Here is a 14,724-nt window from a genome sequence, read left to right on the forward strand (position 1 = left end):
GTGAATAAAATCGAGATATTTGAATCAGAATATTTGGGGTTGGATGGAGTTTCACTTATAATGAAATCTGAAGTAGAGACGAAAGAGAAACTACAGACGAAAACTCCAAGTGCGCCACATTTGGGGCTGCGCCACGTTTTAGGGTACGGCAACGATCAAATCACACGCAGTTCAAGAGGTGACGAAAATGTGGTGCGTAGTGTACATTTTAACTTAAGAGACACATTATTAGCAGACATGTAACAGCCGTCGTTCTCGAGTGGACTGCAAATATTATTGCACAATTATGAGGATATTTTGTGAGTTACATAAATCCAGAACCTACAACCGGCGACTCCTTGATGGCGTGCTTTTTACTTGCACTTAGAAGATATTCCAAAATAACCTTTCAGAATCTCTTTCTTTAAATGCAGATACATCTTTATTTTACATATACGCTTTTCAACCACTGAAGCTCTTTTGATACGGATTTAAGACTCTGCTCAGTACAATACTTTCTACTCTGACATCACGGGAAGAAATAGTATATTTTCTTGTGAGAACCCTGCATGGTATATTTTCTTGTGAGAACCCTGCATAGTATGTTTATTTTAGTGTCCAAAATGCACCTGTTGTGTTTCTGAGGGATTTCATTATACACAGAATATAAGAAAAGGTTCGGCTTTGAGCGGACTCGGATGTATAAATTAAATGATGTTTAACACTGAATCAACTATTGATAAAACAGCAACCGTAAATATTTTCCAAAACTGATGTAACAAAAAATAAAATCGATATCGAAACTGCCAATTTTCCCATACAACTAATTTTGACTCATAGCTCCACCGGTTTCCCTTTCTTCTCCACTCTCACCGTCCTTGATCCCAAAATAAAGCGAATTCATAGGATCTGTTCGAGTAGCATACATCATACTGGCACAACCTCGTCCCAAGAGTCTTTGGTACACGCCACACGCACGGCGCGTCACCAGGTCGAGGTTGCCCCATGCAACCCATTCGAAATTTGCACCCATTTTTTTTTTACTGGGCAGGATTCCACAACGTCATAGAGTTCGCCAGTCACAAAGGGGGGATGAAACATCCCACACAGACAAAGTCATTTAGGACAAAATTCAATTCTGCAAGTTCCCGGAAATCCTAAATTCATGTATACTCAGCATGTAAAAGGCGGGGTTACTGAATTATGAAGCCTGTATAATTATACTTCAGCTGCTTTGTGCGCGGTGTGGTGAATACACATACGTGATACTGAACCGATATAGGGCCTACGTGGAAAATTTACCGGACAGGTTCCTATGCTATTTCCAGGACATTATGTCTAGGCCTGCAATCATTATAGGCGAGTATCTTGTACTGGGCTTAAAATCTTGTGCTACCCTTACCTGACCGAAACCAAAGCAGTCAAATGTGTGCGCGTAATGTGCATTTGTGACAGTCACGGTGGAGGGCAACCACTGATCTCCGTTATTTATACATTTCCCCCCTAAAATTCCAGACCTTCCTGATTTTTCCATTTGTGTATGGGCAACTCAAGAGTTTGTTCGAGGGCTGACACCATTACCGACCCGTTCTTTGGTTCTGACTGTTATTGCTTGGTTATCGAAAAGCACCGAAAAGTGCAAACAAGGTGATCAACAGTTGTTCCCGTGTAGCAATCCTACCCAACATGAACAGTTTACTTGAAATGACGGCATAACAGCTAGGGCCGCGCTGATGGCATACTGCTTAGCGGGTCACGAAGTTCAACTTTCCATATTTGTCGGCTTTCTCCCAATCAAATTTCTCTCGTCCTACGGACAGAAAAAAGATAATTGTAGCTTGTTTCTGCAAGAGTTGCTCCAACCAGAAAGAACAAACTTAGAGAGTAATGTAAGTTTTGAAGTGAAAAATAGTGATTTCTTCTTACCGGCCTCTTTGAGGAATTTGGCCACCTCGAAGTAGCCGGCTGCTTTGGCCACGTCCCTTGCTGTCTTCCCCTTTTGGGACTGCAAGTTTATGTCAATGCCGGCCTCCACAAGCCACTTCACGGTCTCTGCAAGATGAAAACGGCGAGTGAAGAGTTGAAATTCACAATAGCATAACGAGAGAATTGAAAGAGGAAAGTGAAAAGTGGGTGAACGCGGGATGACATTTTGACGGCACTGGCTGATGTTGTAAACTTTGACTCCTGGCCGATCCGGGGGCAACAGATTGAAGCCACCTCTCAAAAGGAACATTTCTAATGGGAAAAAAAGGTGATAGAAAGACTATAGGGGGACTCTTCCATTTCCTTCCTTCCTAAAGCGTATAAAAGCCCCAAAATTTAGCCTCACACCTTCGGCAACATGCAGGTGACAAAGACCACAAAAAGTTACAAATAGAAATTTCGAAATACTTTCCTCCTCCTCATATAGCCCCCCCAATGTTGTCTTGGATCCACTCTCGATTACATCTTCCGTTAATAAATGCAAAGGTGTTTGGACATGTATCTAGTGCTTTAGGCCCTCCTTCCGGCAGTTTCTGCTGACTAATTTACGCTATTAACAAAATACTATTGACATCAACCTTATACCTGAGTAATATTCGTTTATCTTTGTTCCTTTATCGGAGATTTCCCCCATGCTCCGCTCCTCATTTAACTGATCATCTGAGTGGTTTATGGTTGTAGTTGAGTCACAAATGTGCCAGGGATATGCATTTTTACCACTAAACTAATCAGGCCCGTACATAATATTAGACTTTTCACGTATGATGTTACGACCACTCGGCAGTATATGACTTGCACGTGTTCATCATTGATCCTGATCACTGCGACTTTTAGGATAATTCTGATACTTGTAATTACCATCATTGTGACAGTTCCAATTGCAATCGTCACCCTGTTTAAGTTGCTGTTATAAAAAGGGGGATTGCCGAGAATATACATGTATAGGGGAAGTAAAGAAATTTATCCGGGATGGTCTAGTGAGAATTTCTTTTTTTTTAACGTGATCGATCGGCGAGGCCAAATGGAGAAGTGCACAAAAAGCCCACTATGTGAGTTTTTCTGACTTCCCTTTCCTGTTCAGCCCATTATCATGCAGTGCTTTTATTTCCTCTTTTCACTTTCCATTTACTGGATGCTGGATACAATGAGGACCGTAGCCACAAGCCGGACAGCCAAATTTTAGCCAAGAGAATCCATACTCACTGAGGTGACCGTTCCTGGCCGCGGCGTGCAGCGGCGTGCAGCCGGTGATGTCCGGCTGGGTCAACTCACCGCCGCGCTGGGAAAGCAGCTGTAGACACTCCAGATGTCCGTTAGCGGCCGCCTTGTGCATGGTAGACGTGCCTGTGTTGTCCTTCTCACAGGGGCTCTGAACAGACAAAAAAGAAACAGATTAGTAGGTGTCAACAACGGGGTAATGTTTTGATAAAGAGAAAGAACCGCCAAGGTTTCTCAAATAGTGTGCCTGATGTGATGAGGAAGGATAAAAACTAATTATAGCCAGTTTTCTTATTTCGTTTCATTTATTTCAGATTATATGAGGTTATGTGGAACGTCTCCACATATTTTAACTTTCCAAAGAAAGAGGCGAAGCATGACGGGTGCAGTCGAACATACAAGAAGGTAAAATTATGTACACTGTTTTCTGGAGGCGGTGTATATGCTGCCCGCTATTGGCGTATAAACTTGGGCTAGGGGATATTTATTCTGAAAATGCCCGTCCACATATTTCATCTATACGAGAATCCTCTCCCCCACCACCAAAGAAAGGTATTAATTCCATTTCTTAAAATGCGACACTTACAGCTTCTTGTAAATCAAATCAATAATAATAGGAATTGACAAAATATCTGAGCGGGGAGGGAAACTGGTTCCCTCCCCTTTGATACACCACTGCTACCCTTCTCCTGATCATTCATTGTCGGATCAGTATATTTATGGAAATAGCCTGCACCCGGAGGTGGGGGGGGGTTTGAAACTTCAATTGCTTGTTATAGCAAATCTACAAGGCTATTTGGTTCACTCCATTCATTAGGCGGATTCTGGCTTCAGTGAACCAACGTCTGATCACTGATCGCGGTCCCTCATGATCCGCGTGAATCACATAGGCCCGACACCTCTGTCGAAACTAGGACAAGTCTGACGGGTTATTTACTAGGTCCGAAAACACTTTCCTTCACAAACTTCCCTTTCTTCTTGCACATAATAGGCCTATATATCTTCACCAAGGCCTTATTCCATTGGTTTCGTAGAATTTGACCCAGAACCGATATTTCTTTTTTCAAACATGTTGTTAACATTACCCCCATAAAACGGGCGCAAGCGTCAAACTTTCAAATTCGTAACTCGGTCCAGCACCAGAGGCCTTATGACTAGGCTGAGTGGTTGCAGGGACTGCCAGTCTCCACCCATAATGAGGTTGCATGACTGCTGTCCCAAGGTATCACCGTGGCCTTTTTTCTCTCTCAAATATTAAGACTTGGACGATGCGTCTTTGCTCTCTCGTGAATATTATTGATGATGTTGGAACCATATCAGCTTGTGCCTACGAACAAACTACACAGTGCATACCTTAAATCATTGCTAGAGCAGAAGTTTTACCCACGCCACATAGGTGTGCAGTGATTCATTATGCAGCCCTCATTTTGCCGAAGGTAAAACTAAAAACGACTCATTTCAGGACAAAGAAAAGAACAAACGATCGCTATTTTTACTTTTGAAAGGAAACGTTGTCATACTCAACTGTTTAAGGTCAAAGGGTTTTGATTCCAATTAAAATTTATTTAATCTAATAAAGCGTCCAAACAATGCCCTATACAAGGCAAATTGGTTCGCATAAATTACTTTGGAGGCTTCTAAACCTCTAGGTACAAAGGTGGTATGCGTTTTTCTTCATATCAGAAACATCCATTCTCATTCAACACTGGCTGGAGCTCTTTCCACTGCAGTTAGTGAATACAGCCATGTAACGAAACCTGATTACGTGCAAAGTGCAACTCGCTCACGTACTGACAGAGAGTCCCGTATCCAAATGCAGTACAATAGTACATATACTTGTATTTTTTAGCGTCGAAAGTAAAATATCATGCAAGCACATTTATTTTAAGGACACAACTGATATTGAAAAAGAACTGACAAAGTAGAAATTGCGTCATTTTGTAGCTGTTTCCATTTCATGTCCAACATGGCTTTGCGGTGGAGTGTGTTCGTATTGCTCTGGTTTGGTGGGTACGCGTACGGCACAGGCGAAGGTACGGCTGGAACTGGCTGCAGAGAAGGTTCGTATCGACACTTGTGGGCTCTGCAGTTTCCCTATTTCCCGTTTTACTACGGTTGTTTTCCTAGTTCCAGATTTTTCGAGTTCCGGATCGCTTGATATAAAAACCTACATCGTTTTTGTGTTGTTCTTCAGTAATTGAAGAACAACACAAAAAAGCTAGGTTCTGTTCTACATTCCCAAGACAAGTTCTGCTTGAAAGGTGAAATGCAGGCTTCCAGTACAAAATTGGTTCTCAGGAAATCCTAGAAAAGAAATTTTGGCCAGATTTCCGTCGGCTCTTTTACATTTTTGAACTACTCGTCAAAAATTGCGGGAGCCAAAACCTCGACAAAATTTACAGGGCGATAGATCACTCACTAGGTGTGATTCCAAATACATTTGTCACACTCAACAGTCATATCAACAGTTTCATCTAATGTCTGTTTAATCAAAATGACTTGTAGAGTTTCCGTTTGTTTTTAAATTGGCAAAAAACATGAACGCTTATTATTTCCTTGGTTCTTATATTTGAAGGAGCTCCAGTAGACAGCAAAGGCCGTGAATTTATCTTCGCCATACCAAGCCCCGCTGAGGAGATAACCGACAACTTATTCCCGTTTGTCATAGTGACGAGCGATGCCGTTGGACTGACAGTCGTCAATGTCTCCCATCCCGTCGACCACATCAGGCACAGCGTGGCTATTGGCTCTCGCGAGTCGATGGTGCTCAATCTGACTGTTGATTCAATCGCCAGGGGTTCCGGATTCTTTGGCGGTGCTGTCGTCATAAAAGCCAGTTCTGACGTCAGCGTGAAGTGCCTCCTGGAGCAACACGGTCCCCGTTTCCACACCGAAGGCTTTTTAGCGATTCCAACCGATGGCTTAGGGACAGATTACTTTGTCCTGACGTTCCAGACTCACTCGACAATGTATGGCGGGAATCAAGACGCCCGACACTATTCCCAGTTTGTCGTCACTGCAACACGCGACGACACGCAAGTGATAGTAGAACTCAGCGCGTCGGCAACATTCAACAATAGACAACGCCGTGCTGGGGAACGCGTCCAATTTGTGCTAAACCGGGCTGAGTCAGCCCAAATAAGGAGCATGAATGACTTGACAGGCTCCAAGGTCACGTCTTCCCATCCGGTGTCACTGGTGGCTGGAAACGACTGCTCTGATGTTACAGGGTTTTTCAACTACTGTTTCTATCTGGTAGAGCAGCTGCCTCCTGTCGCAACATGGGGCCGCAGGTTCGTCCTTGCCCACTGGGGTCCAAGCAGTTCCATCTTCACCTGGAGGATCCTAGCCCCACACCAGAATACAACGCTGACGTTCCAGGACAACCACTTGAGCCAGGTAACCCCAGGCACTCCAAGATGGTATGATTACAGTATGTACGACAAGAAAGCCGTGTTGTTAACTTCCAGCAGAGCGGTACTGGTCGTGCAGTACATTGCCAGCCCAAAGTCGTCAGCCTGTGTGCTGTGTATTCCTGTAGAGCAGTATGCCTCTGAGGCCGTGTACCAGCGAGTAAGTCACAGCAACGCGGTTGTACAAACAGCCAAAAATGGCCTTGCCAACATCGCCATGTCCTCGCCCCTTACCATTGTCTACCCATGCGACGGTGAGTCCGACATCCTGATCAACGGTCTTGAGGTGGCATTGATTCTACCGGACGCCCCTGGACGTCTCCAGGATGAAACCCATCGATACTGTGCCATTGAGTGGTCGGACCCAGTGCTGAGGGACGACTTGTGGGCCGTAGGTGCCTCGCCAACCGGAACCCATTTCTCGTCAGTGGTCCTGACTTACGTCGGAAGTAACATAGTCAGTGCATATCCAGCCGGCGTGCTTCTCGAGTCGCTTAGTTGTACGCCCGCTGCCGGAGCAACCACACCAAGATCAGAAGGTGGTGGCATCGACGTAGACGCATCGACTAGGATATCGACAACACAAAGTTTAACAACAGCAGCAGTTGCAAACACACTGGGTATGCGCTTCAGTAACAAAATGAAACAAAAGAAAAAGATAATACACGTAATAATAAATTAACCTAAAAAATGAGGTTGCAATCACCTGCAGAATCATTACTCACAACACGAATTCGAGTCGCACAATGTACATGTACATACATGTAATCAATGTGTGTCATTAGAATCCAAATTAATTGGGAATTCAATGTCAATTTCTAATATTATTATCCTAGCAGCCTTGGTCACCAAGTGGGTCGAATCAGATGGAGACACTCTTGGCAACCCGTATGAGGGCGCCCCAAGCAAACCGTTTACCACCGACGCCAATGTTGTGCTCGTTGTGTGTTGTTCCGTTCTGTCTGTTATTGTGGCACTGCTGGCAACGTGTTACGCCGTCCAGTGTGTCCGGTATGTGGATTTGTCACATTTTAAGTCGCTTGTTGGTTTCTTCCACTGCTCCGTTTATGATGTCTTGCATCTTGTTGCAGTCCTCCAGAACCTTCCACGGCTAATATTTCACAAATTGTGAACCAAAATTTATAATGCATATTTTTTCTTTAATTGTAGCCGCAGGTGCCGAAGAAAGAACTTTACCCATGCAGCTGGGATGCGCTTCAATGTACGTAGTGGAACGCTACAGGGTGCGCAACGACATCAACGCAATGTCGTTGACAGCATTTATTCCTCCTTACCAGACATCCCACGCCCTTCCGAAGAGACACGGGCGATCCCAAGCGAGGCTCCAACAACGCTAGAGGGGGTACGTCCGTCAGGTATCGCACAGCGAGTGCCGTTCAATTTCGAGGAGGATTCCTCAGAGATCCGTAGAGACAAACCAGCCTCGACGTACGAACAGTCTTTAAATAGTGGCCTCGACAGAGGGCCAAGAGACAGGGAACAAGGAGTGAGACACACCTACATGGCCTTACAGGCGTGAACACGACATGGAAAAATATGGCACTTTCAATTTTCAGATTTGCATTTAACACTCTGGAAAACACGTTTCCAAAGCCTTACCTATTCTTGCTAATTGTCCGGTTCGTACTTTGCGTTAATGCGAAAGCGAAGCGAATTTGACGTCGCTTAAGTTGAAATGTTTTCAACTTCCACGAATTCTCAACGCGAATATTTGATCTGACGGTTACTTTCGAGCGGAGTATGAACAGGCCTTCAACTCTAGCAAAGAATAGCGCAAAACAGTAATTATTGGGGCTGATTATTAACACCTGTAGCATGCACGTACGTAAGACAAAAGAATCAGATTCGGCTTTTACAATTCGGCTTTTAATTAATGGAAGCTTAACGATAATTTCGCAACGCTTGTTTAAATAGCTGCCTACTTACATGAGAAATTTAGACAGGCAGAGACCCAACCAAATATGTAAGAATACTTAACATGTACATAATATTATTACTCATGAAAAACAGGCATTTTGGCCTTAAATCCGAAGCTGAATGCACCTTTCCGATCTCGACCTTTCAATGACGTAAATATTAGGCCTACGTTTTGTGAATCTACGTTTTTCAACCCTTAATAAGGGAAAATCTCTTTGATGATAAAAGTTATCCGCGTGCCAATCCCTCGTCTGTGTACAGTCACTATTTTTCTGAATGATCATATGGTTGTAGCGTGTTGATGATGCATTGATGTGCACTGAATTGATGCTGCATTGATATCTTACTCAAGACTAGCCTATGTTCAAGGCGCACGTGGTACCCCGGATAATATCACAGGTCGGTGGCCGGTGGCAAAGCTGCGCAACTTGCTCTCGATGCTAGCAGCTTAGCATCCGTGATTGGATGCCACGCACGCCTTGACTCAAAACTAACTCAAGACATAAAAGGGACGCACAGTTTGCCAAATTCCAAGCCCTGTCCTCTTATAGTCACGGTGAAACTATACGGGGTATATATTTAGCACAAAAATCATACAGAAGGAACGAGCGCTATATTACATACAATCCCATCAGGAAAACACTCTTACAGCGTTGGTTAATTAAGTAAATCAATATGTAACCAGACTTGATCAAGTGAAATATATCTGGGGTAAATAAACATATTTACAATATAACGATAACCAGGAGAAAGGTATACTTCTAGAATGATTATTCTTCATCGTACTAACTTAAATTTGCCCGCTGCATACCGTTTAAAGTTTTATCAATAAGAAAGGCTTGTACTCTTTTTACATTTACCAACATTTGAAATTGCTGACGACGCGGTGTAGTGCTAAATTAGTTTTATTACTGGGAAGTTTGACTGAGTTGTTCTTGACCCTTGTATCGGTGGAGGGGGAACAACCATTTGACCCTGGAGACATGCTGCTCGTTCTATTTATATTTTGGGAATTGAAAGCTATATCATTCTAGAAACAGCACTACACCTTGTATGGGATGGTGGTTTAGCAGATTCTATCACTGCTGAAAAAAAATGGATAGTCAGATTTAGGAAATTCCATTTTGCGCCCCCCCCACCAGACCCAAGATGAGAATACGCCACTGGACTCTAGGCTATTTCAGTGGAACGTTTCTTTTCTTTGGGGACCCTAAGTGGACTCGATGAAGGATCAGGTAATTAATTTGTGACAGTTAAGTAGGTCAAATGACACCGTAGCATTTTTTTTGACAGTTGGCCATGAATAGATATTAACCAAATGACGAAAGATTGTGCGATCAATGTATAAAAATTAATGTTAGATGTGACGACAGAACATCTGGCTTCTTTGCTGAGGAATGTGTAAAACTACATCCTTGAGATGAGTGTATCATTAGATCTGTATAAATATAGCTCATATAAAAATCTATCTTAGCAAACTCCGCGTCCCTACCTGACCGTTGTCAAGAGCGATGTTCAGTTGCCGGTAGTCGCCATTAAACGCTGTTGCCGGGCAACGGATATGCATTAAGGAGGCAACAAAATGAATTATATTATTACATGGATCATTAGAATACGGAAAGGCACAAGGGGCATAGTGTCATGTGGCAAGGGACGTTCGTTGATATAATTATTTAGAAAAGCATAGAATAACATTAAGAATCTCTACAGTAAAATATGCACGCAACATATGTAATCTTAAAATAATCTATAGTAAAATCGTATATTCCAAAGAAATTAAACAGACAAGGATGAAACGTGACGTAAGACAGAAACTGCAATTATTTGGAAGTCAGAATCTTCACTTACAGTTTAAAAACGTGGTAACTCAATGGTTTATTTTCTATTTCGAACTCTGTCTCCCTTATTTTTTTTATTATGCTTATTTGTGATTGTAACGAGATTACTATTATTTGTCTTTGTCTTTTCATTTTTCTATTTAAAATTTGCATTTGGATAACCTTCTTTGAATTTCACTCTTTCAATAAGAACATCATGGGAGCAAATCTTCTGTGCCAATGCATTTGACGAGTTAATAAATGAAATTGGGTAAATAAGGTTGAGTATTTATGTACATAGCTATACAGTCAACTCTGAACGGTGGATTCGATCTCGTACCTCAACGCATTAGTAAAAAAAACCCTACACTTTTGTTCCCTTGTAAGCTGCACAATGCTTGATCGCTGGGACGCGGTTTAGGTTGGAGAGATGACTCATTTAGTGGAGATTCTTGAATCCAATAGGCTAGGATACTTGCTTCCTTGGCCATTCCAATAAAAGAATCTAGCTGGCTCCATCTTTTCGTTGTGTCTCCTTAACACTACCGAGGCATGCTATTGAAACGCAAAGCTGTTTGGATCATACACATGCTTCGCATCTCAGTGAAAAAATATGCCTGAATGTTTTTATTTTTTAACCCGATGAGCGACAGCTCCAGGTTTTGGGGTTACAACAATAGGATATCTTGTAACCAATATCTTGGACTGATTCTGACTTAAGAATTCCAAAAAATTGTATAAAATAAATAAGATATTCTCCAGCGTGCAGATAAACTTGCGAAATTATACAAATTTTCCGCCAGTTAAAATTGTCAAATATACCAGGATATAATATCTAACGTAACCAGACAACTCAATCAGACGGGCATACTGACAAAGAAGGATCTATCCCTTTCTTAGAAAGGTTTCTAGAAGAAAATGGACTAAAAACGCGATTTTGATTGGATGACAAGCAAACTGTCTACAAAGAACTTCATTTGGGGTGTTAGTTAAATCGACGGGCACCGCAATAACATTTCCACACCTATCGCATATTAACCTGTTTGTCTAAAACTGAAGCTACAATCTATGGCCTATGCCTGGTGAGAGCACCAGAGTACTTACCGGCTTCGTGAATGTTTACCGTAATAACCATCGTGGCCTGAAAAACAGGAAATACACCGTAAATGCAGACCCACTCAGAAATCCTCAGTGCCCAAATCTGCGTAAGGTACGCCGGCACTGTGAAATATTTCGCAAAGACACATGCAGCGTCAGATGCAAGCACCGTCCAGAACGCCGACATGAAATGGCGTTTGTCTTCACATCGTTTTTATAGCCCAGCAAGCTATGCTGTAGCATCCATGGGCGTCCGCATCATTAGCATCAGCCATGCGCATCTCATTATAGATTCAACCAGCGAAGATCGTGGCGAGATGAAAATCGACGACTTTTTCACGCTGTGCCTTTGGAAGCTTCGGTTAGTTTTCAATTGTATGACCAGATCTTCCAAAATAATAAGGCAAAAACATGTTTGATAATTGCCAATTCTTTTTATTTTTATTCAATTTCAGTCTGTACAAGGAGAATTTTTCTTGGAAAGATTTCCATATACAGACATTACTTGACAACCACAAACCCTATGGTAATGGTCTGAAAAATTGTCTATTCTTAGTAACTGCTTCGAAATTTTTCCTGCTAAAATTCGACTCTTGAGGACATGTCGCTTTCCGATAGCATGATATACCACAGCCGGGAAAAATTAGTGATGTCCACATATAATTTTGATATGTCTTTAATAGAAACAAATAAATTATAATAAAAAGTGAAAAAAACCTTTAAGATTCAGATATTATTTTCTTTGTGTGAGCAATATTTCTTGGTAAATTTCACGCACAGATATACCTTGTCTGATTCATACGGGTTTCATTAGATACAAACAGCTGCAAAAAGGAGCCTTACTTTACTTTAAACTGATGCATAAAGTACATCCATGTTTAAAGCCATCTTTATAAAAGCTTCAGCATTTCAATTTTTAAATTCACTTTGTACTTGTTTTTGTGTACGGCTGTACATATACAGTTTTAATATTCATTCAAATTTGCTGCAAGGAAATGAACACAAAATGAAATAACATAGACTTCTGGTCTGCTGATATGAGAAGTGCTTCCTTTGCACCTGTATCTCAGTCCAATCTGAAAATGTACAAAACCCCAAGCAAACTATTTGGCTGGAACATAACCTTCAAAACAGAAGTTGTTTTCTTAAAAATATTCAAAAATGCCAGAGTGACGAATGAAATATTGACAGATACACACAGCTAACTCGTCCAGAGTTCATCCCAACTGCTTACACCCCCTTCCCCAAATATGCCGTCGTTGATGCCCCACCCCCAAAGTTTTCATGCATAAATGAGTTGATCATGCAAAGCTAGCCCTAAGCCCACTCATTAGACACAGTATGTCTTGGGCAGTGGTATTGTAAAGGTGAGAAGAAACTGACTATAGCTACACTCCAAGTGAATTATTCAGATCAACATATGAGAAACGAAAGGTTTCCATCCAATTTTAAAGTCCATCTCAGCATATAATCAGACATGAAAGTCACAAAGTGCTATGCATAAATAACACGCAAAACGATAAGTCAGTGAAGGCTTTTAATGATCAACTTTTCGGTCAGATTTTGTACAAAATTATTTAAAAGACAATGCTACTTGATTATCAAGCATGAGCAGTTCTTTTCAACTCATGTGGAAGCAGGTGGCCTCGTGGCCATTCTTCAGTGTTCTTTGGACAAAGCGGGGCAGTATCGGGGCAGGATGCAGCTGTCCTGGTGGAGTACGGTGCCTGCAGGGCACTGACAGCGTGGTGTGCAGGATGAAGTCTGGCAGGCAGGCCCACGGGGCTCGGGGTCCTCGCATGTCGGGAGGCAGGCGGGGCCACAATGGTCGTAGATCATCCCCTCGGGGCATCGGATGCCTGAGAAGAAACACAGAGAGACAGATTTTTTTGGGGGGGGGGACATTATAAATGTTTTCATGAAAGGGATGAGCATGTCAAAATGGGACCTACGATGATTTTGGGCTTCTTTTTTAACTGTTTTACATCGTTCTCAGCATTCTAGAATGCCACAATAGGCAAAACTTCATTAATATCGTAACTTTTATGATTGAAGGGGCCAAACTCTCAACATGTCAGGGGCTTATGAAGGTGAGGTTCAGACCTCTCAGATCAGTGAATTTAGGGGCTCAACTGAAAAGCTCATAGAGGCAAAAAGGTGAACAACAAATCAATTGAAATGCAGTGTCTGGGGGATCATGTGAAAAGTAGATGATAAAAGCATTGTTTATTTACTCCATTACGAACTATTTCTGAATGTGGCCAAACTATTTTAACTGATTAAAGAATATGAAACTTCTAGATTTCAAAGGTAAACAGACTTCTGGTTAAATATCTGTTCAGCAGAAATGCAGCGATCTGATTATATTTTGACTGTTTGGGAATAATTTTTTGAATGCAGGTTGCAAGTTGAACTCACTGCATGCGTTATTTGAGGTCCACTGGATGGGGACGTTGTTGCGCTGGCATTCGTACATGTAGGCCGTGATAGCTTCACAGTGGCAGGGTTCGTTGGAGCTACAGCTGCAGGAATCCTGCATGCACCATTCGAAGTATCTGGTGGGGCTGACCACCGGGTGACATATCTGGGTTGAAAGCAAGATGGGCCTTTCAAATATCGACAGATACTACTGAGTTGAACTATACCTCTTGTTTGTTACAGCTTTGTTGTTCAAGTACACGGTACTGTTGCCACAAATATTTAGCGTTAACATTTTCCAAGGTTCCTGCACCTAAAGGACAATTAAATTCTGTGACTTTTCCCATGACCCAATGACCCAATAATGCAATTTCTTGGATTATTCTGACTTTTAAAGTTGGGAATAAAAATCCCGCATTTTATGCACTTGTTTCTGATAATAGAAATCACACACAGTGTTTGAAAACTTCCATGACTTTTCCATGGCTAGTTATTTTTACAAAATTCCCTGACTTTTTCAGGCTGCACTTCTATTCCTGAATACCAATTTCAATTAAAAAAATACCAAATGAAATATCTTCCTGAAATTGTGCAACAACACCCTCACATGGGCAGATCAAGAACCACTTTTTAGGCGGAGGAGGTGAAGGGGAACTTTTTTTGGGGGGGGTAGCAAAGTTTTGTAATTTCTGTATGTAACTTATCAAGGGTATGATATTATTATCGGCCAGAATACAAACTTTTTCAAATGACAACAGTCCCATACAAAGTTGGATTGTAAGAATGCTGACCCTTGGTGGTATTTTGTTCAAGATTTATGAGGCATTTCTTACGGTTTGCATTGCGTTTTTCATTAC

The 14,724-nt window shown here is 42.0% G+C and overlaps 3 protein-coding genes across 3 annotated transcripts in view; 1 reads left to right on the forward strand and 2 right to left on the reverse strand.

The window, feature by feature from the left end:
* Positions 1–32: 32 nt before the first annotated feature.
* LOC110979832 (uncharacterized) lies at positions 33–11,705 on the reverse strand. Its single transcript, XM_022235938.2, has 5 exons — positions 11,456–11,705; positions 10,027–10,076; positions 3,169–3,334; positions 1,906–2,031; positions 33–1,789 (listed from the first exon to the last, which is right to left on the reverse strand). The coding sequence occupies exons 1-5, from the start codon at positions 11,634–11,636 to the stop codon at positions 1,725–1,727; spliced, it is 588 nt and encodes a 195-aa protein (XP_022091630.1). The 5' UTR covers positions 11,637–11,705; the 3' UTR covers positions 33–1,724.
* Positions 5,132–10,466, forward strand: LOC110979831 (uncharacterized). The gene is made up of 4 exons (XM_022235935.2): positions 5,132–5,243; positions 5,759–7,216; positions 7,433–7,607; positions 7,767–10,466. The coding sequence occupies exons 1-4, from the start codon at positions 5,141–5,143 to the stop codon at positions 8,134–8,136; spliced, it is 2,106 nt and encodes a 701-aa protein (XP_022091627.2). The 5' UTR covers positions 5,132–5,140; the 3' UTR covers positions 8,137–10,466.
* Positions 11,706–11,863: 158 nt separating the features above from the next.
* The window catches only part of LOC110979783 (sushi, von Willebrand factor type A, EGF and pentraxin domain-containing protein 1-like), a 28,203-nt gene continuing 25,342 nt past the window's right edge, over positions 11,864–14,724 (reverse strand). Inside the window, exons 31-32 of the mRNA XM_087132467.1 lie at positions 13,868–14,033; positions 11,864–13,308 (exon numbers count right to left, since the gene is read on the reverse strand). Coding sequence (XP_086988593.1) covers positions 13,109–13,308; positions 13,868–14,033 — 366 coding nt within the window. The 3' untranslated portion in view covers positions 11,864–13,108. The remainder of the gene's footprint in view (positions 13,309–13,867; positions 14,034–14,724) is intronic.

Source organism: Acanthaster planci, linkage group LG02 (genome assembly GCF_054643075.1).
Source record: "Acanthaster planci isolate LZ-2023a linkage group LG02, COTS_SCS, whole genome shotgun sequence".
Taxonomy (NCBI): domain Eukaryota; kingdom Metazoa; phylum Echinodermata; class Asteroidea; order Valvatida; family Acanthasteridae; genus Acanthaster; species Acanthaster planci.

What these genes read in the sequence shown, in the direction of transcription:
- LOC110979831 (XM_022235935.2), top strand. Translation starts at nt 5,141, where the DNA reads ATGTCCAACATGGCTTTGCGGTGGAGTGTGTTCGTATTGCTCTGGTTT. An exon ending in TGGAACTGGCTGCAGAGAAG is followed by an intron (nt 5,244 to 5,758) that starts GTTCGTATCGAC and finishes TTATATTTGAAG; the next exon opens with GAGCTCCAGTAGACAGCAAA. An exon ending in TACGCCGTCCAGTGTGTCCG is followed by an intron (nt 7,608 to 7,766) that starts GTATGTGGATTT and finishes CTTTAATTGTAG; the next exon opens with CCGCAGGTGCCGAAGAAAGA.
- LOC110979832 (XM_022235938.2), bottom strand. Translation starts at nt 11,636, where the DNA reads ATGTCGGCGTTCTGGACGGTGCTTGCATCTGACGCTGCATGTGTCTTT. An exon ending in GGTAAACATTCACGAAGCCG is followed by an intron (nt 10,077 to 11,455) that starts GTAAGTACTCTG and finishes GCCCGGCAACAG; the next exon opens with CGTTTAATGGCGACTACCGG. An exon ending in CAAATTCCTCAAAGAGGCCG is followed by an intron (nt 1,790 to 1,905) that starts GTAAGAAGAAAT and finishes TTCTGTCCGTAG; the next exon opens with GACGAGAGAAATTTGATTGG.